This window comes from Aspergillus nomiae, assembly GCF_001204775.2.
Source record: "Aspergillus nomiae NRRL 13137 chromosome Unknown contig00008, whole genome shotgun sequence".
NCBI classification, from domain to species: Eukaryota; Fungi; Ascomycota; class Eurotiomycetes; order Eurotiales; family Aspergillaceae; genus Aspergillus; species Aspergillus nomiae.
In genome coordinates this window covers 163852-188078 of record NW_015378063.1, presented here as the reverse complement: position 1 = coordinate 188078, position 24227 = coordinate 163852, and the positions used below count along the sequence as shown (strand labels likewise).

Sequence of the window (24227 nt, the reverse complement as noted above, 5' to 3'; positions counted from 1 at the left end):
GATATATATTCTGGTACAATCAGTAACCTCGATAAATGCACGACCTGGACAGTAGAGCTAGTCCATGTATATGCGGTTGTAGTACGGAGTACACAGGAAGAGAAATTACATTAAGATGGGATGCAGGAGATGAGAGACCAACAAAACGAAATAGTGCGTAGTCGTACCTGAGGTACAAAAGGCAGTTGATGGTAATAAATTCCATTATGACATTATATATAGTAGAAAGGAAAATAGCTAGTGGCAATGTTAGGACGATTGTTTTTTCCATGAACCATCTTGATGTGTCTGGATAGGATAACAGGCTTAACTGCACAGCAGCGCTGGGTCTTATATTCTCTACCTTTAAACGTAGACTAAAGGAACAGAAGATGTATTTGAGCAAAGGTCTGGCAGGACGAAACGTAATAGAGCGGACAGCAAGGGGGAATTCGAAATTTAACGTAGACCGTAAGGCATGTGGTCATCAATTAGAAGACAGGCATTTGGACAGCTATCCACATAGAAAAGATGCTGGCTTGTGGCAGAAAGGCTACTCGGATCTATGCGACTTCCAGGCAAGTATCCACGTTTGCTCTCCCCATTTGATATCCACTGCAGAACTTCGCGTACTGGCCACGGTCGCGTTCAAGCTCTGTGTGGCAGACTTGTAGGCTGTCTCGCTCACGTAAGACTATGTCGGCCAATTTATCGGAGCTTTCTCGAGACAAAAGATCCGATACTACAACCTTCTCTTGCAGTTCAATGAATGCCAGTAGTATGCCAAGTAACAGTGGAAAGTTGGCCACGGGTGCCATGGCATAGCGGTTCATTCGTTCTGCAAAGTCAGATGGATACGCTTGTAGGATATCCGTTATATTACCGGGCGAGGGGAGGTCCATGCGTTTCATAAGTTCCAGGCCCATCTCGATGATCCCGGGTGAGTCCATACGAGACATCTCATCCATCCCCGCGGCCACGGGCCCCTCTTTGGCAAATCCCATCTGAGCACGTAGAATCCGTATGACGGCACACCCCATTTCACTGGTGGTCAAGGCTGGCGCGTACACGAATCCCTCCAGCAGACAACCATGCATAAACCAGAGAGGCAGTAGATTGGGCAACCTGAACCGTATTGGGGCAGACCGTGATAACCTGCCTGGCTCTGTAGGCAGAATAGCTGAAGGAGCTTGGATGTCGTTGGCGTTGTTGCGGCCGATATTCGCTTGATGGATAGTGTCAATAGCCATGTCCAACTCCGTCTCCTCCTCAGACATGCGTGTATGAACCACAGTCGTATGGTACAGTGTATCAATCCACCGCTCTAGAACGCCAAGCTCTCGATCCGTAAAGCAACCAAACATGCGACCTCCCCAGCGGAGCTCCTGAACAAGTTTACTCTTCTGACTGTCACCCTTGTATACCCAGGGTCGGGCATCGGTTAGATTCCGCAGGAAATCTTGTTGCCATTCCCGTGACCGGAATGAAGTTGGCTCCAGCCAATCGACCATGGTACGGGATCCAATTCTGGCTTTACTTGTGCAGTGGATGCCTCGAGCCGCGTTCACTTTGGAAGCGAAGATATTGAGCAAGTCCCCCTCCAAGTCCGGCTTGGAGGTAAGTATCGAGGGGCCTGTGGCTACGGCGTTTGTGGAGCTAGAACTAGCATCGCCGCAGAACACAAAACCCGCCTGGATGCGCTTCCAGGCGCAATCCATCGCTTGCGTACCTTCAGAGTCTCTTACGTGATCCAAATACCGAATTACACATTCCGCAGCCATCGCGGTATGACCGGAAGCGACGTTATCAATGGAAATGTGTAACAGAAAGTAATAGGGATCTATCCCAACTTCACGGAGCTCCGTTGCAACCACAAGCGTATCAAGCTGAAGCCCCTCAAAACACAGATTGAATCCGAGTAGCTCGGGCAGAAAGCAATCTGGTGCGAGCGAAATCAAGAGATGTGCAACGGCCGCTTGCCAGAACCGAACATCGTCCGCGCCATGGTCTGTTTGTATAAAGCTTGAACTAGACGGGCAAGGCGGAACGTGGCCAACACTTCTTAAGAGCTCCTGGTACACGAACACATGATGCTTCTTGCGATCGCCATCCCCAAGCTCCTCGGACAGGATCTGCCAGAGCCCCTTGGATACGGGCCTTAGGTTGAACGGGGTGCTCACGCCATTGATATGTCCTAGCCAAGCACCATCAACAAGTTTCAATGGCGATGCTTGTCTAAGCCACCTGATAGCTGCGTCCCGGTCAGGGAAATGTTCCCTCTGGCCACCCTTTCGTCGCCGGGTATGGTACGCTTCAAACTGGTCGGTCACCTGCTCTTGCTGGCTTTGGACAAATGCCAGCAAAGCCTCCCTAGAGTACTGCTCGACCGACAAGATGTCTCTTGCGGGATTATGAGAAGCTCGGTTGAGGGCATCGGAGATCCATGTGACGAAATACTGCCTCCCTTGTTCCTGAATCCCAGGGTACTGCTCGAGGTTCTGTAGCCGATGATATAGAGTTTTGTAGAATGCAATGCTCCGAGATGCGTTATCGTCACTAGTTGCCAATGGTCTCGAGAGTGCGTGGGAGATATAACGATGTCCTACACCCAAGTAGGGAGCTAATTTACGCTTATCGACACTGGCTAAGAGCAAAATGAGAATTATAAGGAAAGCCGCCACTATCTGTATGGCCGGCTGATTGATGTCCATTTCGGAGCCAGGTCACCTTCTCAAGCCAGCGCAGCAAAAGAAAGGAAAACAGGAGTCAACACGCAGAGAAAGCGAAGACAGGGTCCGTGAGTTTGGGCTACTCTCGGCAACAAATAAACATCTTACTCGAGGCACGATCGTATTATACTTGTAACTTAGGCTGAATATCTGCAAGCCCCCAACGCAAGGCCAGGTAATCGGACCAAACTCCCAATGGAGCTTATCATGGGGATGCAAGTAAGCACGACACCCACCTCGTAATGATTAATAATTCCACGGGATAAATTGAAGAGGGGAGCAGACTTTACGCCGACTTTACACTAAATGGGGTTACATTAGAGGTATGTATCAAGATGGGGGTTAGACGGCAGAGTTGTTCCGGCTCTGCAGCACAATTTGGGTTCCGAGTCATCCATGGCAGCTGTGAGGACCATGATGCGTGGTCTTGGATGTACCCTGCAATCAGCCAAGCCAAAACATACACCCTTGCCAGGACGGACCCCTCAGCATGCAGCACCTGCATTTGCTCGTGGTGGAGAATTACGTATGGAAGCGATGTGGCGTAGCTGACTTAAAGGAAGTAGTTGCGATGTTCCTCAGAGGAACAAGCTGAGCCAGTCGCAAGATTCCTCTCTATCGTTGTCTCAGGGTGAGGTTTTTTTTCGTTTCCCACTACAGATAACTGCCAAAATGAGTACTACCGCCATCATTACAGAGAATCGCCACGACATGGCTTCCATCAAAAGTATCAGCATGCAAAAAATCCTCGCCAAGGAACCGGCGGCGCTGAGTGACCTTCTCGAAGCCGCTCGACTTCCAGGATTTTTCTGTATCGATCTTGATGGGGAGTCTACTAGAGGTCTGGTGGACGATGTGCCGGAAATATTTACTCTGGTCAAGGAGTACTTCTGTCAGTCTGAACCCGAGAAGATGAAAAACTTCAATCCCAACTACGACCGTGGGTATGTGATAGCATATATGGGAGATTAGGAACACAAGACTAACATCACGTCATAGGTACAAGAAATACGCAGACCATGAGTCCTTTGAGGTGAGCATATTTGCATCCTAGGGATAGTTTACCACTGGGGTAGAGGTCTAACTAACAAACAGATCGCCTTGGATGACCATTCCAATGGACTATCTGGTTATCCTGGTTTTCTGCAAGACCACAAGGAGCCACTGATGGCATTCTCCGAGGGTTGTCATCAGCTAGCAATGCACCTTCTTTCTGCCCTCTCTGATGGGCTCATGCGACAGGGGCCCGATCGATTTGAGAATAACCATCGACCTGAAATGCCCAGTGACTCTGGTTTCAAGGTGTACTGCGCACCGACCCAAGCTCAGCTAGCGGACGTTAAAGACAACACTCATACCGACGGTGGAACGCTGACATTGATGTTCATCAGGCATCTATGCATGCAGTTGAAGAACCCGCTGACGAACGAGTACCAGTGGATTGAGAATAGGCCAGGGCAGATGGTGGTGAATGTTGCCAATTCCCTTCAGGAACAGTCCAACGGCCAGTTGCACTCTTGTCTTCACCGTGTAACTCAGCCGGAAGATGGGGTGGAAGAGAGGTATCTGCTTAGCTATTTTCTCCGACCGGACAAGGTGGCCTGAGATCTGTACAGAAAACTAGGTTGGGGGCTTTCCTCAAAGCAAAGACCCCTCACATTCACAGTAGAATTCGACGAAATGAATAACTACAGTCTACATCCGCCGTATTCATCTTCAGATTGTCAACGCTGGAACAGGCATGTCCTTGCTACCTAAAGAGTTTTGCTCATACTTGTACTGTAATTTAACCTTAACCTCTCGACATTGAAGCAAGATCGGTTTACAAAATACTGATCGCGGATTCCACGTAGTGTAACAAGCATTGCATCCTCTGAGTAAGGTGTGGCAGATACCTCAACACACCAGGACTAAGACGAGTATTCACTTTCCCTCCTACATCCCGTATGTTATTCTCCTACTTTCGACTATATGTACCTGGTGCATCACGAATATCTTAATTTGACCTAGTATTCGCATAATAACTCCCTTAACAGGGACATTCACTGAGGTGTATTCGATTCTGCTATGCTACCAGTACTCCGCTCTCACACCACAACTCGTAGTTACGATTACCGGGCAGCCAGTAGATAGTCCCCTGTCAATCATGTCAGCATAACGGAAGTCTCTCTGAACAAAGTGTGAAGCTCGGAACTCACAAGTAGGTCCAGAAGGGGACTCCCAGCGAGCAGTTTCCTGCAACCCAGAATGATTGAATTGTTCCTGCATCTCCTCAGGGCCATACTTGTACCATTCTGTGGTCAGAATGGTTTCGCCCTTTTTGATCTCCAGATCCAACGGTTTACAGCTGACGTCTCGCTTTGCTTTGATCACATAGCGGAACGTGGGAGTCTCCCCACACACGCCCGTGATCTCCCAATCCTCTGGACGATACCACTCATGGCCAAGAACACGGTTGGAATGATGCAGGCCATTTCTGACGAAATCATGCCAGTGGCCCTGCGGGTCATTGTATGAAAGCCATACTTTCTCGACATCCTTGCACCCATCCAGACCAAGGAAAATGCGATCCCCAGGCCGCATGATGGCAGACCATTTTTGTAGGTCAGCTACAGCGATGTCAAACCTATCGTTTCCGAAGATGGATCCCAGTGAGAAGAACCAGCGCGGTGCAGTGATCCTGTCGGACCATACTCGCGCATCGTCGAATGTGCCCCATAGACCATAACACTTGACGTGTTGGTAAGAAGCAGGCAGAATATCCATGCATTTTATCAAGGACTCTTTGGACACATCTAGCGCATAGTATGTCACATCCTTCTGGGTTGATTCAAGCTGGTCAAGGATTGGTTTGATCTTATTCACATCGCTTCATTTCGTGTATCTTGTTAGCTTAGATCGTATATTGTGACTATGCGGTACGTACCCAGCACCCAAATCAATCAGAACTGCGCCACTTGGAATATGCGCGGTGATTTCATCCGCCCAGTGGCGTAGCAGGTTGATCTCATCTCGTTTGTTGTAGAACTCGGGCAAAGCAGCGCACTTGTGCCACATGTCTAAGCCCACTTCATCACAGAGAAGTGCAGTCGGCAGATGGCGCTGGCCGTCGGGCTTTGCAAGAAACCTGTCCTCTAGCATCTTGCGCAAGGACACTGACACGTCCCAGGACCCGATGTCGATGACAGTCCTCGGGGGAACCGCTTCCGTGATGGCTGTGGACGGCATTATTGTCTACGTTGCTTAGGATGGAACGAGAGAGCAGTGTTCCTGATGTAAACCATGTGGTATGGCATCAACGGTAACCTACCGATACGTTCTTACGCCTATAGAGTTGCCATATATGTGTCAGAGCTACTGGGACAAAGCAGGAGCGTCAAAAGGTGGGGATGGTCTAGGAGATTGAGCTTGGTCGGTGCCGGCTACTTCGGGCTTACCGTGTCTATGCAGTATGAATCAGATATTGATTGGTGAGGCCCTTGGCCGAATATCATCAGTTTCCCCTCTTCTCGATTATGTTCTCCCTGGTTGGTGTTGCGAGGGATTTTCCGATGTTGCATCACAGACATGCGTGAGTACTATGAAGATTGTCGCTCGTGGAGGTTGATAGAGGTGGGGAAGGCCAGAGAGTTAATGCAGGTGTCAAGTGAATCAAAACTAACAAGTCGAAATTTAAAAGCGAGCCTTGGAACAGCAACCGAGTTGTGTGAACTTGCGTCTATAGCCTGCAGATAATTGCCACGGGCGGCTGTACTCGCAACACGGCCGGATCAGGGAAATATGCATCCACATCTTGCCAGGGCCAAGCCACTACTGCACCCTCAAAGCAACCTCAATATACTGATTGGACTTGCGTTCAGCCACCCACCGGGATGCCTCTTCCAGTTTCTGACAGCAGTCTAGATCCAAAAAAAAGCCAATTGAGCATAATCATCCATGATATTTACTCTCCACGCCTGAACCATAAAGTTTTACTAGTAATGCGTATCGAAACCCTATCCAGTATTGATGTACACCAAACAAATATATTTTCCTGACAGTGCCATTTACGCAAGCCTACGCTTTGGGCAGCTGGGGGTGCATGCTCATTCAATCTTCTATTCAGGGGGGTTTCCACCAATTTCCGTCAAATCCGGTTGGTATGTCAGAAGCAAGGAGTGCATATGCAGGCTGGCAGGTAGAAACAGGCTGGAACCTACAACGCACAAGCGCGTATTTTTGCTTTTTGATTTTTCTTGTTTCATTTTTCTGTTTGAATCAAGGAATGGGATACTGTGCATTCGCCATTCTGTCGGCTTCTTCCGTCCCAGCTGAATCTCCCACGTCGGCGAGCAGGATGTCAACGGCTGTCAACTTCGGCAGTCGATAGTCCATCATTCGAGAGTAATTGAGCTCGAGCGGGTGCCCTGCCGGCATGGAGAGTGTTGCTATAATGTTCTGGTGCTGCCATTACGTCCCCCAGTCACCCATGGAGAGCTTCTATAACCCCAATATCAATAGTTGACCTCGTCTAGCACCCAGCATCGCTGGATCCCATCCTCCAGCCATCATGACGGGCGACAAGCGCCTGCGGTTCCCCTCCAGCCGACTCCGCCTGAGCAACGGGGCCGTGATTGACGAGCTCTTAGCTCAGGGAAAGAGGATTCACGGATTCTGGGGTAGGTTAATTGAAAATAGGTATGCGACAGGCGAGGATATACCTCGATGGCTGACGATGCTATTGTTTCTAGGTACCGCTCCGACGGGAAAACGTTAGTATAACGGCCCGCTGTGGCCCGTCCCGCCACTATAGAGTGACACATGCTCATGCGCTTTGTGACCCTCAGCTCATATCGGATACCTTGTACCACTCATCAAGATCGCTGAGATGGTCGCCGCGGGGATCGATGTGAGTGTTGCGCTGCAGATACACTACTGTTCAGGTTCTGGTATCTAACATTCGACTAATGTTACCCGCCAGTTTAGTATTTATTTCGCCGACGAATATGCATACCTCATTAACTATAAACATCCCAGGGAGCTGGTGGATTATCGTACCCAATACTACGAATTCCTTGTCCGTGCCACCGTAGAAGCGTTGGGGATCCCGCAGATGGCAGACCACTTTGTCCGGGAGTCCGTCCTATTCGCCGCGGTGAAGCAGTCTGGCCATGATCTGAACCGGCTATACACCTTGTTGTCCATCGACGATGTGCGTGCCGTATCCAATGAGATGGCGACAACCACCATGACAAGCTCGCTTCTGTGTCCTGCACGCCAGGTTCTCTGTGAGGAGTATTTACACGTGGACTTCCAACTGGGAGGGCAAGACCAGGCATGAGATACCACAAGAAACCCCTATACTTCTCCGTGCCCATAAGCTAACAATCAACTTGATAGTCCGGTGTCTTCGCCCTAGCTGAAAGGATTCTCCCACACCTCGGATACACAAGTCGAGCCCACCTCACGACTGAGATGATCCCCGGGCTAACCACGGAAAAAATGTCCTCCTCCCATGCGGCTGGCACTAAAATTGAACTTCTCGATCCACCAGATGTCGTTTGTAGCAAGATAGGTGAGGCAACATGTATGCCGGGGGTTGTGGAAGGGAATGCTTTGTTAGCGATGGCAAGACACATTCTATTGCCCCTTTGCAGACTTCGCATGGCCCTGGAAGGTGGGTCACACCCCTTTACTGTGCCCAGCGCCACCGGCGAAGATAGAACCTACTTTAATTACGAGGACCTGGAACACGATTTCTTGGCCCACTCTTTGACACCGGCCGAGTTGAAGGCATCGGTGGCAGCAGGCTTGAATCTTGTGTTAGACCCCATTCGCAACAACTTCGATTCAAACGAGGATTGGCAGAAAGTGGCAGTATTGGCATATCCAGAATGATGGACGAGGTAGTTGGGAGTATTTTACGCGCTTGGAGTCTGGTAGTTCCAGGAGGGATAATTTTCATACGGCATGGACATCAGAAATTTGTTCATAGGTAGCAAGTAAAAACTGACAACATGAAACAAGAAACAGCTGGAACTCTTGATTCTCTAGTAAATCTACCAAAAAGTAGCTCTATGTTGTAGAACAGTGTACTTTGCAGGTTGGACAATGTTGGGAAGGCCTACGTCTCGACAGCTCAGCGCACCGGGGAAACTACGAATATGCCATGACTGATTGCCGATGTATGTTACCAAGTGTTACGTTTCTCCCCCTCTCTTTCCAGACATCACGATTGCGTAATGGGTCAAAATGGTGGCCTCCGCATGGTAACTACTCGGCGCACGGTCATTCCGGGGCTGTCTGTCTCGCGACGGCGTGGGATGCCCGTCCTCGAGGCATTTTGTTGTGAAATGCGTATCGCGGAATGTCGGAACCTGAGGAGGAGACAATTCTGGCAGTGGTCGATATTGTGCAGACTAATTTAGGCCGTGCAGGATGGGCGCAGAGGGTGGCTGGCGTGACGACTGAATATATTATTCACCAGAGCGACGAAGGATCCCTGTGCAGATGACAGGCATCAACTTGGAACATGCTGAACTGTCCACATGATGTCGCCCTAAGGAGTTGCGATTAGCATTGCAGAAAGGAACCCCTCATCTCTGACATCAATGTCTCGTCCGCGGTAATGTGGGAATCTGTTCTGGCGGAGGGGGTGCTGCCATTGCCCTCGTCTGGTATCACCAGGAGGAGACATTTCCCTTCCCACCTCGTATGCCTAGTCAGCTTTAAACAGGGTCATAGCCACCATACCACAGTGACCACCAGATTCACCCTTCGTGTACGTGTGGGATAGCCTCCTTCTTTCACAACCCAAAATGTCTTCTGCATCCGTTGTCCCGGTTCTGGACTTCTCCCTGGTCCATACACCTAAGGGTAGACAGGCCTTCTTGGACTCCATGCTGGCAGCCTTACGTGATGTAGGGCTCTTCTACTTAAAAAATCACCCCGTGCAAGCTTCATTGTTTGAAGAAGCTCGACAAGAATGTGACGCATTCTTCAGTCTTCCCGATGTGGACAAGGCCGAAATCGACATTGCGAATGTCCCCAGCTTCCTCGGCTATACCAAGGTAAGTGACTCTGTTTAGGTGGAAGTTATTCATTGCTCAGTCGGTGCATTCACCTTTCAGCTCGGATCAGAGGTAACTGCCAACCGTACCGACTGGCGGGAGCATCTTACCATCTCAACACCACACCCTGCCCCGACGGGCGGGCCAGCCTATCTGAACCTTCTCGCACCCAACCAGTGGCCTTCACCGGACAGGCTTCCACATTTCCGCACCGTATACGAACAATGGATAGAGCAAGTATCGGACGTCTCCAACACAATGCGCAACCTGGTGAGCGAAGCCATGGGAATCGACCCAGAACTGGTGAGCCGGTTCTTCCAGAACCAGCAGCACCGTCTTCGTCTCATGAAATATCCGGAAATCCCAACCTCGCAAGCAACAGACAAAGAGCAAGTGGGGTTGGGCGCTCACCGAGACAAGGGATTCTCCACACTGATTTTCCAAGCCTCCCCCCATCGTTGCTTGCAGGTGCAAACACGCGAGGGGGTATGGATTGACGCTCCCCCCTTGACAATACATTTGTCTTTATTGCCGGCCAAGCCCTGGAAGCGATGACCCATGGGATCTGTAGGGCTCCCTGGCACCGGGTTGTGACTCCCCCTCCTGGCCTGGGCCCCCGTTATAGCATTGCGGTGGGCACGGGTATTGGCATGGATACCGCTGTGGCGGCCAAGGAGACCCAGGAAGCGCTGAACACACTGCGCGACGATATCTTGCAGCGTTTCCCCGATGCACGCGATGAGTTCCGGACGTTCCTCGCTGGCACAAGGGATGGTGAGAGCGTCGGGACCCAGTATCTGGCTCAGTACCTTGCTAGCCACCCCGATATTGCCACCAGATGGGTAAGTGTCACTTGTATGTCCATACCGTGAGAACTCCAAGGCTAACGTCGGTCGTTTCGTGTGTCGCGCTGTTTAGTACCCACAATATTCCGCCCCCACTTGCAAAATATAGGCTTATCTCGCCACGGTGTCGCGAGCAAGGGAAATCTACCTCCCGTAGCGCGGATATCCAGGGGTTCGTAGGCCAGTTCGTACGACAAGATGGCTACGTGCAGGGATGAGGAGTCACGATGGCCCAGCGTGATTTGACATCTTTTGACAATGTAGCACACGGTAGCATACTAAAACCTATGAATGAACCGAGCTAGCATTGACAAAAATTTGTGATTGTTCGGCGTAGCCTATTCAGTACCAGTAATACGAGTCCCAAGAGTAGTACCACGAAACGCGATGATGACTCGGCGGTTAGGACCAGTGTGGCCCCGGGAAGCTAAAAACCATGGAAAGATAAGAATCCTACAGGTCTTTCGCACCCGAGCAAGCTAATCATACCGTCTGCACGGGGGGTTTGGGCTTCCTGGTCGGGAAAGTAAACGAGAGCATCAAGTCCCAATGCGACCAAGAACCGCGACTCGCGCATGCCCACAGCCAATCCACGGCGCCGCAATATCAGCAAAACCCCGCCAGCGAGGAGGGGGCGTCGGTTTCTTTGTCTAGATAAATACCGGCCGCTGGGTTGACCTGCTCGTGTTCATTAACGTACTCTTTTGTCCTTCGACTGGGGCCAACCGACCGGCAAAATGGGCCGCACGCTGACATATCCCAAACGATCCGCGAACACCGTCAATCGCTACAAACATAGAGGTACACACCGAACGACGACGGTTCACGCTTCCCCTTTTTTATGCATTCGAGTTAACTGATGCTACGCTTGAAATAGCCACCTATGATCTCGAAGCCATCCATTCCATCGTCAATGTGGCCCCCGTGCTGCACGTCTCCTTGACCGACCCTTCGGAGCCCTTCCCCGTCACTCTGCCCATGATCGGCCACATGGGAGACTTCCACCACCCCTCCTCCGGCCTCGACGAGCCTCTCGATATCTACATGCATGGGTATGTGAGTTCGCGTCTGATGAACGAAGCCCGCTCCGCCGCCGCGTCATCCCCAGAGGGCGGGCTCCCCGTGTCCATATGCGCGACGATGGTCGACGGAATCGTCCTGACCCTGACGCCAAACTCGCACAACTACAACTATCGCTCTGCCGTCATTCAAGGATACGCCCAGCCCGTAGACGACGACGAGGAGCGGCTCTACGCAATGGAACTCATTACCAACTCCGTGGTTACAGACCGCTGGCGTCACTCTCGGGTGCCCCCCGACAACGCGGAGATGCAGTCGACGACCATTCTGCGCGTGAAGGTAGTCAGTGCCAGCGGGAAGATTCGCGATGGTGGAGTCACGGACCTGAAGAAGGACTATGAGAACGAAGAGGTGACCGCTCGTGTGTGGACGGGCGTCATTCCCATCTGGCAGACCATGGGTGAGCCAGTTCCGAGCGAAGGCAATCAAGTTGCTCCGGTGCCCGAGCATGTCACCTCGTACATTCGTCGTCGGAATGAAGAGAGCGAACGGTATGCTAAGCATGCAGTGACGGTTCCTTTGCCCAAGGAAGAGATACATTAGGGGCAGCACAATCACTCAGGATTAGATGTAGACTAACCACCTAGTCTGCTTTGGCGTCTTTCATGCGTTTCAATCAGCCTGGAACATCAGAATGCAATAATATCCTATATTACCAACAATTCTTGGAGCTAACTCCGGCTATGTCGAAACGCTTAACTGAAGAAAATTCTAGTCACATCTTCAACAGCAGTATGGCCTACGTCTGAATGGTGCCAATACCGTGACAAAACCCGAAATACATTGCCTAGAAAACAGGAGACAACTATAGCAAAACAACAAAATACCGTTTCCTGCTATCACTTCTGTAGGCCTTTCCATTCCTCACGCGGGTAGCCAGCAGCTCCCGGACCTTCTGCCAACCACAACCCAGAGCCCTATGTAGATTTGCTGAGGGTCTTGAGAAATTTGATGGGAGGCACGAAAAGGTACTCGCCGCCTCGAGCGACCACCCAATTATCCAAAGACACATGAACAGTCTTCTTGTCGCCATCCACCATACAGAACTTGGGTGGGCCTGGGGGCACAGCCTGGCCGCAGAAGGGATCGAGGCCGGCCCCCTCTGGCCCAGTAGCGGGCTCTCGCTCTGGCCACTGGCTGTTATTAATCATCTCTACAGATAACCCGATTGATTAGCGCATTCCGTTACACTATTCCAGCCACCAAAGGGCATGGGTAACATACTCTTTTGCATGAATGAGAATCCGTTGTCAATGTCGCTAGAGTAGGCCATGAAGAAGATTCCACGGTCTACCGTCGTCTTATGATCCTTCTTCTCCTGTTCGGTCACGTCGGGTCCATAGGTGATACCACGGCGGAAGATGGAACGGGTGAAGCGATCTTCAATGTCGGCACGCGGCCGTGACTTCCGAATATGCGCGGCAAATGGGCATCGGCTTTGGGTGTCCGCTGGGTCGAAATCGAAGTTGTTACTGTGAGCCAGGGCGGGATTGTCTTGGTCTGGTGCCATATCAATTGGAGCTCCTGCATTTGTTTAAATCAGCATATCTCCATGGAAATATGAAAGGCCTGTCATACCGCTCCGCCATCGTCCCATAAACCTCGCCGCGAGCTGTTCGCTAGTGAGGTTATGTTTTGAAGCCTCATCTTCCAGATATCTAGGTTTCACGCTCGTTAGTGCTTCCTGATCATAGGTCACCAAGTCTGATGCTCACGTACTTGTCGAACTCTGGAACCATGCATTGCAGTTTCCGAATTGCGAGGAAGCTGCCTTCGTGGGCCCAGTCAGGTTGGCAGATAGGCTGCCCCCGGTGGCCGAGGAAGAAGATCCTGTTATCCAGTAAGCATATGATCGTTGCGGAGGGACTCTTGGGAAGGACGCCTACCCGGGAGGGATCAGTGGCGGGGCTTTCTCTCCCTCCTCCGGCCGGTCCAATCCTTGAATCTTCGGCTGCGAGATACCGTCCTCGTACCCAAAGCTATTCACTCGTGAGCTCGTGCGTCCTGTTGGGTGGTTTCTACTAACTGTTCTTTGCTTCCGTTGGGAGCATCTCTATCCTTTCCAGAGAGGGCTACGACTTCCTCAATGCTGGTGGTAAATTTGAAGCGTCCAACGAAAAGGGCTTGAATGTCTTTCCACTTCTTCTCCACAATGTCTTTGCTGCTGCCACCAATATTGATGAGGCCATGTATCTCTTTGTTCTTGAACTCATCCATCCAGTCCGTCGCTTTGTCACGACCACCATTGGCAGTGTCGGTCATGTCAGCCAATTGACCAATCTCAAACGCCTTACTCTGGATGTCGCGCTTGCCCAGCTGAAGCCACTTCGTCAGCGAGTTGGTCTGTCACATCATTTGTTCGGGATGCCCTACCAAAGCCAAGCCTTTGCTAGTAAAGGAGATGTTGACTCCAACCACGTCGAGCAACTTGGGGGATTCAGTCCCCTGAGCAACAGCAATCTTGTGCTGTCTGATAAGGCCTTTGTCCTGCATTGCCTTCTCACAGTCGGTTATGTGTGGGATGAAGCTGCTGAGGTGACTTTTGAACCTTTCCACATTGAGAATGCGGAAGAAGTGAAAATCTTCATACTTCTTCGATAGTCCAGGCCTGTCGACAGTCAGGCACATGAGCATGGGATAGGGAGCTCTTGACCTACCAGATGTCACCTTGGACATTGTGCTTATCGATGCAGTCCCCAGACATGGTGAAGATAGACGCTTGAGGCGGGCTTTCTGGTTTAAAGAGCTACTAAGTCGGAATCTGATGATCGTGGATGCGCTGTGGTCTTGGTGACAACATTCTGGCATCCGGGAGGCTATTTATGTCTACCCTCACGCTCCACCGTTCGCCGTCTGTACATGACGAAACCAATCCAACAAGCGAGAATGGTGATCTCATCCCCATTCACCGACACTATTGCTACTGGCTGTGCTTACCCAGGGATCATCCATCCTTTGATTGCAAACATGCTGTGATCACAGTGGGGAAAGGGCAATGTGCCCAACCCGATGGAGGCAACACATCTGAAGAGGCGTTCGATAGATCATTGACGATTGCAGCAGATGCCTACACTATGTGCTGATCCGCTCCTGGGCTCATCCTCCAGCGTTACAGATGGCATGAATTCGAACCACGGAAGGCAGCAGGTCGGGACGCTGAACGCGTCCTGGCCTCCATCAGCATTTTCCGATCTCCAACCATACGCTGTCGTCATACCTGGCATGTCCCGATTGGTCTCGGTCTAGACTGTGGCAGCAATAGCCTCGAGACATCTGAGACCTTAGGTTGCAATATGGGCTTTGAGTTCATCGATACCTCCATCCCATATCCGAAAGCAGGCTGGGGTCATCATCGATCGTGTGGGGAGGAATTGGTTCAGCTTCTGGGAAAGTACCGTGGTGCTTCATCGAAGCATCACAGGCGAGCTGAGAACCGATCTCTGCACCCGGAGCAGCCATGTAGACCTTTCTGTGGAGCAAGAACCAATAGAACCGCGGGCCTTTCGAATAGGATCTCAGCCCTCTACCACAAACGTAGCACTTCCACTATTTCGATTTCTTCTTCTGTCGCAACGGTGGCGCCAATGTTGTCTCGATCTCCACTCTTCGTTGTGACTGGCCGCAATCATTGAAGACATTCGTAGCATATTCCCTGAAGCGACCACAATCGGAGCCTCTTTGCGTAATGTGTGCTCGACTGTAGCTGACACCTGTGGTTTCCGGGTGGATCTTTGCTTGATATGCCTGATCTGCGCTGCGAACGTCCATCCCTGTGAGCTGACTGGAATCGACCGTTCACAATGACGAACCGCCAAAGCAAGAGGCTGTTAAGCACCACGGTGGATGGGATGGACATTCCTCTTCTGAAGAAGCCAGGGCACTGGAACAGCCTATTCCGTCGGCTGTCTTACATGAACCAGTCCTCCGGCGCAAGGGATTTACTCTCAGTCTCAACAACATATCATCGTGAAGCCAATACCACTGCTGAGTGTCCCTGCATCTGCCATTCCTCTCCTTTGTGTCACTTCACGCGCATTACCCATCCGTCGCTGGTTCCTTCCGCGCCGCAGAGACCGATAGGCATTCCAAGAGCGCAGACACAGTCCAAGACAGCAGGGATCGTCTTCTGCAGTGTAACACAAGTCTTCAGCTAGCCACACTATCAGCAGCCACTGCCAACCAATTCTGCATTCCGACCCGCTCTTCCCAAATAGAGACGGTTGAGTCGTGAATGCGGGCCTTGCGGCAGGCCACCCGATCGGTCTTTCCGTCATGCCAGCCAATCGTGGCGTTCCTATTTCCACTGTATGATAGGCCCAGTGCCCTGTATAGCTCTGGCTATTATAATGCAGGGATTTTTGTTGGCGCCCGGCCTTGTGGTGGGGGGTTGCTGGAGCCCCTGCAGTTTCCCTTGGGGACAGCCGAACTTGAGTCTCCCATGTATTTTACCGAAATCTTGGCATTTTACACTCATGCACGCACCTGTCAGCAATGCCGTACCCTGCAGACTGTCCTTTTCAGAACTCATATACCCAGATGACGTTGTCGATCGGCTGGTAGGCCTCCGACTGGTCCGTGCGACTCACTGAGGTCCGCCTGACGAAGGGCACCACGTAGCATGGGCAGTCCTGTAGCCCTCCGACCAGACGGGGTACACTGCATAAGCGTCCAGTAATTCCCGGAGAAGGTCGGAGTGCACCATACACAGGCAGTGTCCAAAGCTTTGCGTCATAATGTCTATGGTTGGTCCGTACTCTTTGCTGTGCTACCCTATACCCTACAATGGGCGGCGTCCGCCATGTCAACACCACCTATTTTCGATGCCGTAATGGCTACTTAATTTACAATCTGGCCTTGGACACAATGTTGGCGCCCCAACGGGAGAGGGATCGGCATCAAGGCTGCTGTATGACTGATCGATCGTGATTTGGAGTGCAGCTGTCGTACTTTTGCAGGACTGCGTCTCCCGGACTTAACCCACCACTTGGCTCCTTTCTCTCTGAGTTTCATTCTAAGTTTCCTGGAACCAAAAAAGCAAAGCACGAAAACAACAAAGAAAGAAGAAAAAGTAAAAAGGTCGTTCCAAGTTCCAGACGAACCCACCGCTTGTTGGTATATTCCATGGAAAGGTCGTAGCAGTGCCAGCCGGAGTGTGCGGGTGCTCCTAGCTTCTATCGCGTCACCTCTCATGCCCTGCAGATATTGCAGAGAGTCGCACAGGATCTAGAAATCCAGAGTAACCCTGGACTGCTCGCTATAAGTATCCGTGTTGGCCCGGAGACCCCGACGGATCCCTGTTCGTGTCGACTTCACATCTCTGCCATTACGTCCTGCCGTTCAAGATTCTTTCTACTCCTCTCTATAGAACCCAAACATGGCCACTAGAGAATTCCAATATGATCCCACGAAGTAATCTCTACCCCCGCACTATTGAATCCACCTCCGCGTTATCCACTCGCTCAAGAGACTAACTGACAAACTACCCCAGACACGCTCCCCCCAAACTGACCCAAATCTTCCACCACCCCGTCGATAACTGCCCAGGCAAATGCATCATCGGGATCATTGCGGAGCTTGGCCCCGGCACCGCACTGCCACCCCATCGCCACGGCGGGGCGACGGTGTCCGGCTACATCCTCGAGGGAACGATCTACAACAAGATGAACGATGAGCCCCAGGAGACCATCAGCAAGGGCGGGCAGTGGTTTGAGAGGCCGGGATGCCATCATAGAATTAACGCCAATGCTAGTGACACCGAGCCGGCTAAGTTCTTCGCGACGTTCGTGATTGACGAGGAGGCGGTGAAGCAGGGACGGTTGATGGAGATAGATGATGAATATCAGCATGTTAAATGCGCGGTGGAGCAGTCGCCTGGGATGAGGGGTGAATGTAAATGTAAGAGCTGATTGTGGTTCTAACGTGGATGCTGGATCTATAATTCTTATATATGAACTACTTAAGGAATGTATGTATGATGGGAAAGTTGAATATTATGAGAACACCTCGTCTAGTGTAACTTATGGAAGGCAGAGCACTACAGGATAGCAATATTCAGTGCTATATACGCCTCGCCACGGCATGGGTTTGGGTCTGACTCGTGGAATGTATCTATCTGTAGGCCGAGTATGTATTGCAGATGGGAAAGCTCTAATAGATGAGCCAAAGGACCTGGAGTGTTGAACAAGCATATCTCTTAATCAATAACGTATTATATTTGTCATAACCCTCTGTTCCATGGAAGGCTTCGTATTATTTTTCAATACTATACGGTCACACCACCCATAATCCAGATCCCGATAACCGACGATGATACAATCCACGAGTCCGTCCCACCGGTTTATACAGCCTATGAAGAAATAGCGAACTTTTCTGACTCTTCCAGCCTACAGAAACTCGCTATTTATGATACGGGTTGCTCAAGATCTTGTCCTCGGGAAAGGTCAAAGGCCAGGACCATCCCACTACGCGATATCACTACTGAGTACACCAGTATAGAGGCTGAGAGTCGCCTTGACAACTAGTTTCAGTACCAGTGCCACATCGCCGGACAGTCCTTCTTTCTTTATTTCATAAGTATGTAGAATAAATACAAGGAACGCTACCTCCACCCACCGACAACCAGACGAACCTTAAACAGGCCCAGACAGCGTTACAGTCGTCTTGTTACATGCGGCAGACAATGGGACATTCTCGAACCGGTCCCGTATCCAAGGCAAGTACTGCGCCTGGCCTGCAATGAAGGCAAAGTCGTGATTAAGGTCGGGATAAATATACAGGTGCATGATGCTACTAGGGAATGTGCTGCACGTCTGATCGTAATCCCACTCTGTCAAGTTTGCATACACCAACTCATCAGCAGTCCCCTGAAGGACCAGCATGGGGGCTGCCAATTCGTGTGAGCCGGCGCCATTGTACCTCTTTTGCCACTCAATGACATCCGGATGGTGAATCCAGCTGGTATTCTTGTAGAGCTCTTGCAATGTGAGGTTCCCATAGATCGCCGATCCAGTTTGCAAACATCCTTGCTGCGCGATTGGGATACGGCTTGCAACGATATCGCTGACGTAGTTCTCAACCTTGACGGAAGGGAATAATCGCGAGATGGACTGCAGGACAAAGATGGAAACAACGTCATGAACAGGGCCATCCTTAGCGAGGCGCCACGATTGTGGGATAAGAGAAAGTGGGCGCAGCGCTGGGGCTCCTGAAACGGCGCCCAGGAAACCACCTGTTGCGTTTCGCTTTTCGCGTTCATTAACTCGCCATGCGGTCATGCCGCCCTCGCTGTGACCAACCACTACCCATTCATGCGTGATCCGATCCTGGAGCTTCGATCTCACGGCTTGCAGGGCAAAGCTCACGTCGAGGGCGTGTAGCGCACCGGATTCATACATGAACCCCATGGGTATATCACTACCCTGACCCGCATAGTCGGGCGCAATGACCGCATATCCTTGCTGGACCAATGCAAATGGGCCTTCCCATTCGTAGTACAGTTCCTTGTGATTAGAGGGTGCGCATTGTCGGGTAATGCCCGCCGTTCCATGCGTCCAGACAACCGTTCGGAGTGGCTTTCCGCTGCCATCCTGGTTTGTAAAGGGGAGTAACAGAAATGCACTGGCCGGTATGGGTTTGCCGTCGATGTCCTCACTCATGTAGAGGAATCTGGACAGTGTCGTTGCCGGAGGGGTATCATAGCCAACTGTCGTGTACTCCTGGCTAGGTACGTCTTCCCATCTGATGATGTCGCCGGCGGCGTAATCAGAGATGTTTGCTGGATTCGCGTAGAAGGGATCGGTTGATACATTAGGGCTGACCCAGGCCGCCTTTTCCTGTTCGAGAGCTTGCGCGATACTCGCTTGGCAAGTAGCATTGCAATTGTCGGGAAAGCTGTAGGTCGGAGCCACGGTGGTTGAACCAACAATAGATATTAAGGAGACCATTATGGCCGAAAGGGATATGGAAGGCATTTTCCAGCCTACAGGGCTCACTAGAGGGCCCAATAATGCTCGATATTTCGGCGCTAGCTCGTAAATTCTCATGTAAATCGTGAGTGTTCCTACTCATCTTATGGTAGGGTTTACAAGATGACCATTATTTATACATCAATTGGTGCTCGCCTTGAACCATCTCAATCAAAGAATTCATTCCCGACTTTACATGCCGTCGTAAGTTTGTGTGCCATTCAGCGGAGGGATCGGAGCAATGCATCAAGGCAACGAATAATATTTGAGAATCTACCAGGAGGATCATCGAGCTAGTTTCGGCTGGAGCGTCGACCTTCCTCTTGTGGAAATCAATAAACCAGGCAAATTGACTATAAGCGGCACCTCGACGCTTCCCCCGAATCTCAGTCATTTACCTTTGGTACACCAACTGGCAGATTGTAATTCATTTGGCGTCAAGTAGTAACAGTTGAGCCGTTTATTCTGCCGACTTTAGTCCTTCTGCCGCGGGATACAAGTTTCTGGCACTGTACCGAGCTTCCGGAGGAAAAGGCTATAGCTTGATAAATGCCCTCCCTAGCCAGTGACACTAAAACTAACCTAGGGCCGATGGGGCTTAGTTGGATCCTCTATCTATGGTTGTTCTAGTCGCGTTCCTTTCTAGCTGAGGTGAGATTAGGGCGTACCCAAATATGCGTGATTCTGGGGCACCTTTCGACTCTACTGAAGCTGGAAGCAGAGGAGAATTGCGTAGGGGACTATGGTTTGATTTTCCTGTACAAATCCACGACCAAGCCCTCGTCCCTCCACACATCTCATATTAATAGTAAGACACCAGTATTGCTATACCGGAAATCTGATCTTCTTTGGGCCTTACCCGATTTTGACTATATCAGATATTCGGCTTCCTCGAGCAATGTTAGGCCGTGCTAGTGGGCGTTTCGCCTCCGAGCATTCTTTTGTTCTAATTTCAAGTGCCCCAAGATATTGTGGATCTCTGCTGCTTCTACTTTGTCGTGAACATGGTACTGATTGCGCAAGTTACTGGATGGAACTGCTAACCTATATGGTAGAGTTGTGGATGAGATTGGTCTTTTTAACGAGGACAGCTTGGAAGAAGTGTACAGACCATTTTTTGTTGCTGTAAACTATGGCGGCTCAGATATATTAACAGGCGACGTATTCCAATCAAATAAATATTCTAAATTGAAGTGTTCATACACAACGATTGACTACGAGTAGTACTAGTCGAGAATATATGTTTTCTAGCATTATGAGGCTTAGTGATACTGTTAATCCTATTTAACTCCTACCACATATTTGGAAAATATTAATGGAGTGCTGAATAGAGGAAGAATACCTTAGACTTTATAAGGAGAATTACGGTTCAAGTATTATAGCTTTGCTATATCATTCTGCTCCTACTAAAGTCTCTTAGACGATTTAACTTGGTGCAATATGATTGTATCTACTCCACGTGGCTTACTGTGTTATATGGCAAATGCATATTGTATCAGACTCACATAGCGCTTGGAGGGTCGTTGATATACGTGTTAAGAAGATGTTGAGCGAGAGATCCCGAAGTAGTATGGCTTCTTAACTGCTCCGTGGCTGGGTCCAAACATTGACATTCTAAATGATAACAAAGTCCAAGTCTAACAGGCAGCACCATAACCAGTTTCATTAACTCTAACAGGCATGGGATATGGCATGAACATGCCATCCACAGAAGGTCAAACATCATGATAAACCAGGTACCAGCTGAGTAGCGTGCATATATCCTGCAAGCGAGGAGAATCAGTATAATAATGGCTGTGTTATAAGCAACCCTTGAATGTCGAAGCTGAAAATTTCCGAGGTTTCTCCCCTGGTAGTGGGTCTAGAAGACCAACGTCGCAACCAAGCTCTAGTCGATCAAGTGGATCATTGGGCCCTTTTTCTCCCTCCTGGTTCAGCCATATGTGGACCGTGGTTGTATTAGAGTGAATCCTTTTAGCATCCAAGACCCTTTCCTGCTTACTGTGTATGTGCGCGCTAATGATCCGTGTTCCTTTTACCTTGAATACTTTCGACATCGACAGGTGCTCTAGGATGGTCAAGAAGACCGTGTTGAACACTAGACAAATTACTGTCAAAGTACGACCGCACTGGCGCTGTTAGGTAGTATCAACAGTTGATACTGTAGGGTTGAAGGCGAGGACATTCTCGACCTGAACAAATTTCCCGAAACTGGCCGTTGTGTAAAAGCGTCCACTAGGCAAACTAGACCCATTGAAATATATTAACATGTCTCCTATTATTCGTTTATCCTCACCTATATGTTGATCTTTCTGTGTTTGCCTCCTCTTTGGAAAAGCTAACTTACTTCCTCGGAGCATTCCGACCAACAAAAGTATAGTATGCACTGGAGCGTATATTTCCCGCCCTGCTTAATCGCGTTGCCATTGTGCTTGATGTACACTATGTGGGTAGGCACAACATAGGCCATAGTCCTATTTCTTGGAGGCCTTTCTTCAACAGTTGCATTGCTCTCCTTCGTCCTCGGCATTTAACACCAGAATCCTCGAGGAATGGACCCATTTGCTAGAACACTAGCCATTGAAACATGGACTCTATATCTCTTTGGTATTGTCCAATCTCTATTCCTGTCTCACCGGCTAACCAAATTTAAACGACAGGCGTTATTCTCATTGCGTGTCGCATGTAAGTGTAGCATTCGTTTACCGGGTACATCGGTCGTGACAAGGCAAAGGGCCTCGAGGCGCATAGCCCGGAAATCATGGAAGAAATTGCAAACGGATGACTATCTGATGCTGGTCATTCTGGTAGGTTCATCCACATCAACAGCGTATGCTATAGACTCAACGCGATAATAACCGATGAGTTGGGGAGTATCAGATTACCTTTACCGGAGTCGTTGTCTCCGTGAACGAGACCGCACAACATGGGAGTAACTATATACCTCTGGAGAAGGCACTGTCCCTTACAGAGGAAGAGCGCGAGGATGCCATCTACGGGAGCAAGATGACCTTCATATTGGAACATTTCACATTGGTCTCTCTGTGGCTAGTCAAGGCCTGCTTACTGATCATTTATAATCGCCTGACGTATGTCTTCCGCCCGGTGAATACAATAACTCTGTTCATTATTGATATCGATCTGCAGGTTGGGATTGAGAGAACACCTAGCAGTGAAGGTACTTGCTGTTTACGTTGCAGCGTCCTTCGTTATAGTCGAGATTCTCTTCTGTACTGTTTGGTGTGGCCCGCCTATCACCATGTATTGTACGTCGACTTTCCCTATGTGCATACCGATCCGTTGACTAACCCCTGATTCAATATAGGGGATGTCCCGACCAAGGACCGTAAGTATACCCGTATAATTCGTGAGCGGTTCAATCCTGTCGCTAATCCACTCTAAGCGCAATGTGCTACCTACTATGACCACTTGATCACAACGAGTGCGTTCAACATCTCATCGGACTTGATGATGTTGTGTATTCCAATACCGCTTGTCCTGCGTTCGCGAATCCCGCTCAAACGGCAAGAGAGTCTCGACCTATCCTTGAGTCTAACTATTGACATAGTATAGGAAACTAATTCTTTGCGCTGTGTTTAGTCTGGGGTTGGTAGTGGTATGAGCGAGAATTAGAAAACGATTTAGTGAGCGGTTACAGCTTACACCAGCACAGATCCTCATGGCAATCCTCAATCGATATGTTAACTTCACGGAAGAATATACCGCGAACTTCTTGGTACGCGCCAGCCACCGGTTTCCCACCGATAACACCTGAGATTGGGACCTGTCCCAACTAACCTTGACAGCGATGGTACGTCGCCGAAGTCGCCACGGCCGTCTACGTGGCCAATGTGCCGCTGCTATGGCCGCTTCTTCGAGAGCTCTTCAGCCTGAGCTCCTTCGCAAACTCGTACGGCAGACAAGGCGTATCATTCCCCAGCGGTCATCGCACAACGAACACGCATCACTCGCGGTTACGGTCACGATTGAGCCACATGGACGAATCCATGGAGTCTATCGTGCAGCATTCACAACCCGAGCATGAAAAAGGAGGATTCAGGTCCCTCGACAGGGGCCTAGAGTTATCGCCCATTCAAGAACGGCATTATCACGCCACGGTCACAACGGAGGACGTGGAGCACCCGGTGCAGAGGCATGTTTCACATCACACTAGTCAGTCTCTGTCGGGAATTTTCCGGACGGTCGAGGTGGTGCAAACCAGGCAATAAGATCAGACTTGGCAGTCAACGTTGGTCAGTGTGTACTCCGTAGTGAACTATCGATCTTTAATACAGTCCGCAATAGGTGAATAATGATACCCCTGCCAAGGGCCCTGGCAGTAAGACATTGTTCATGCTTCTAAGCAATAGCCAAGATGATATACTGTGTAGAATGCCCGATAGGGCTAGAATTGGTCTGCGAATTACCTAGCTTCTTCACTAAGGCCATGCTCTTTAAGGCACGGACATAGTACAATCCAGGCCAATTAAACGAAGGTATATGTGAGCCTTTTAGAGGATCTCCTCTAAAAGTTAATCTACACGAGGCGACAACAATATCGGCGGAAGCCCAACGACAACT

General features: G+C 50.1%; 9 protein-coding genes across 9 annotated transcripts; 5 read left to right on the top strand and 4 right to left on the bottom strand.

The window, feature by feature from the left end:
* Positions 1 to 542: 542 nt before the first annotated feature.
* ANOM_000984 (iron-containing redox enzyme family protein) lies at positions 543 to 2690 on the bottom strand (the record flags this gene model as incomplete). Its single annotated transcript, XM_015546242.1, has 1 exon — positions 543 to 2690. The coding sequence occupies one exon, from the start codon at positions 2688 to 2690 to the stop codon at positions 543 to 545; it is 2148 nt and encodes a 715-aa protein (XP_015411765.1).
* Positions 2691 to 4819: 2129 nt separating this feature from the next.
* On the bottom strand, positions 4820 to 5936 carry ANOM_000983 (uncharacterized protein; the record flags this gene model as incomplete). The annotated part of the gene is made up of 3 exons (XM_015546241.1): positions 4820 to 4845; positions 4907 to 5577; positions 5635 to 5936. The coding sequence occupies 3 exons, from the start codon at positions 5934 to 5936 to the stop codon at positions 4820 to 4822; spliced, it is 999 nt and encodes a 332-aa protein (XP_015411760.1).
* Positions 5937 to 7257: 1321 nt separating this feature from the next.
* ANOM_000982 (uncharacterized protein) lies at positions 7258 to 8585 on the top strand (the record flags this gene model as incomplete). The annotated part of the gene is made up of 5 exons (XM_015546240.1): positions 7258 to 7366; positions 7439 to 7459; positions 7535 to 7596; positions 7669 to 7968; positions 8088 to 8585. The coding sequence occupies 5 exons, from the start codon at positions 7258 to 7260 to the stop codon at positions 8583 to 8585; spliced, it is 990 nt and encodes a 329-aa protein (XP_015411759.1).
* Positions 8586 to 9505: 920 nt separating this feature from the next.
* ANOM_000981 (uncharacterized protein) lies at positions 9506 to 10599 on the top strand (the record flags this gene model as incomplete). The annotated part of the gene is made up of 3 exons (XM_015546239.1): positions 9506 to 9757; positions 9818 to 10155; positions 10329 to 10599. Coding segments are annotated over 3 exons (861 nt in total), but the record flags the coding sequence as incomplete, so codon positions are not given.
* Positions 10600 to 11339: 740 nt separating this feature from the next.
* On the top strand, positions 11340 to 12225 carry ANOM_000980 (pyridoxamine 5'-phosphate oxidase family protein; the record flags this gene model as incomplete). Its single annotated transcript, XM_015546238.1, has 2 exons — positions 11340 to 11403; positions 11480 to 12225. 2 exons carry the CDS (start codon positions 11340 to 11342, stop codon positions 12223 to 12225), a joined length of 810 nt encoding a protein of 269 aa, XP_015411761.1.
* A 374-nt stretch (positions 12226 to 12599) lies between these two features.
* ANOM_000979 (Dyp-type peroxidase) lies at positions 12600 to 14386 on the bottom strand (the record flags this gene model as incomplete). The annotated part of the gene is made up of 8 exons (XM_015546237.1): positions 12600 to 12835; positions 12907 to 13206; positions 13261 to 13340; positions 13402 to 13512; positions 13569 to 13661; positions 13709 to 13998; positions 14056 to 14290; positions 14340 to 14386. The coding sequence occupies 8 exons, from the start codon at positions 14384 to 14386 to the stop codon at positions 12600 to 12602; spliced, it is 1392 nt and encodes a 463-aa protein (XP_015411817.1).
* A 2670-nt stretch (positions 14387 to 17056) lies between these two features.
* Positions 17057 to 17588, top strand: ANOM_000978 (cupin domain-containing protein; the record flags this gene model as incomplete). The annotated part of the gene is made up of 2 exons (XM_015546236.1): positions 17057 to 17091; positions 17171 to 17588. 2 exons carry the CDS (start codon positions 17057 to 17059, stop codon positions 17586 to 17588), a joined length of 453 nt encoding a protein of 150 aa, XP_015411818.1.
* A 723-nt stretch (positions 17589 to 18311) lies between these two features.
* On the bottom strand, positions 18312 to 19625 carry ANOM_000977 (alpha/beta hydrolase; the record flags this gene model as incomplete). Its single annotated transcript, XM_015546235.1, has 1 exon — positions 18312 to 19625. The coding sequence occupies one exon, from the start codon at positions 19623 to 19625 to the stop codon at positions 18312 to 18314; it is 1314 nt and encodes a 437-aa protein (XP_015411819.1).
* Positions 19626 to 22198: 2573 nt separating this feature from the next.
* On the top strand, positions 22199 to 23818 carry ANOM_000976 (uncharacterized protein; the record flags this gene model as incomplete). The annotated part of the gene is made up of 7 exons (XM_015546234.1): positions 22199 to 22457; positions 22513 to 22735; positions 22794 to 22912; positions 22972 to 22992; positions 23050 to 23213; positions 23320 to 23382; positions 23453 to 23818. Coding segments are annotated over 7 exons (1215 nt in total), but the record flags the coding sequence as incomplete, so codon positions are not given.
* Between the last annotated feature and the right edge of the window lie 409 nt (positions 23819 to 24227).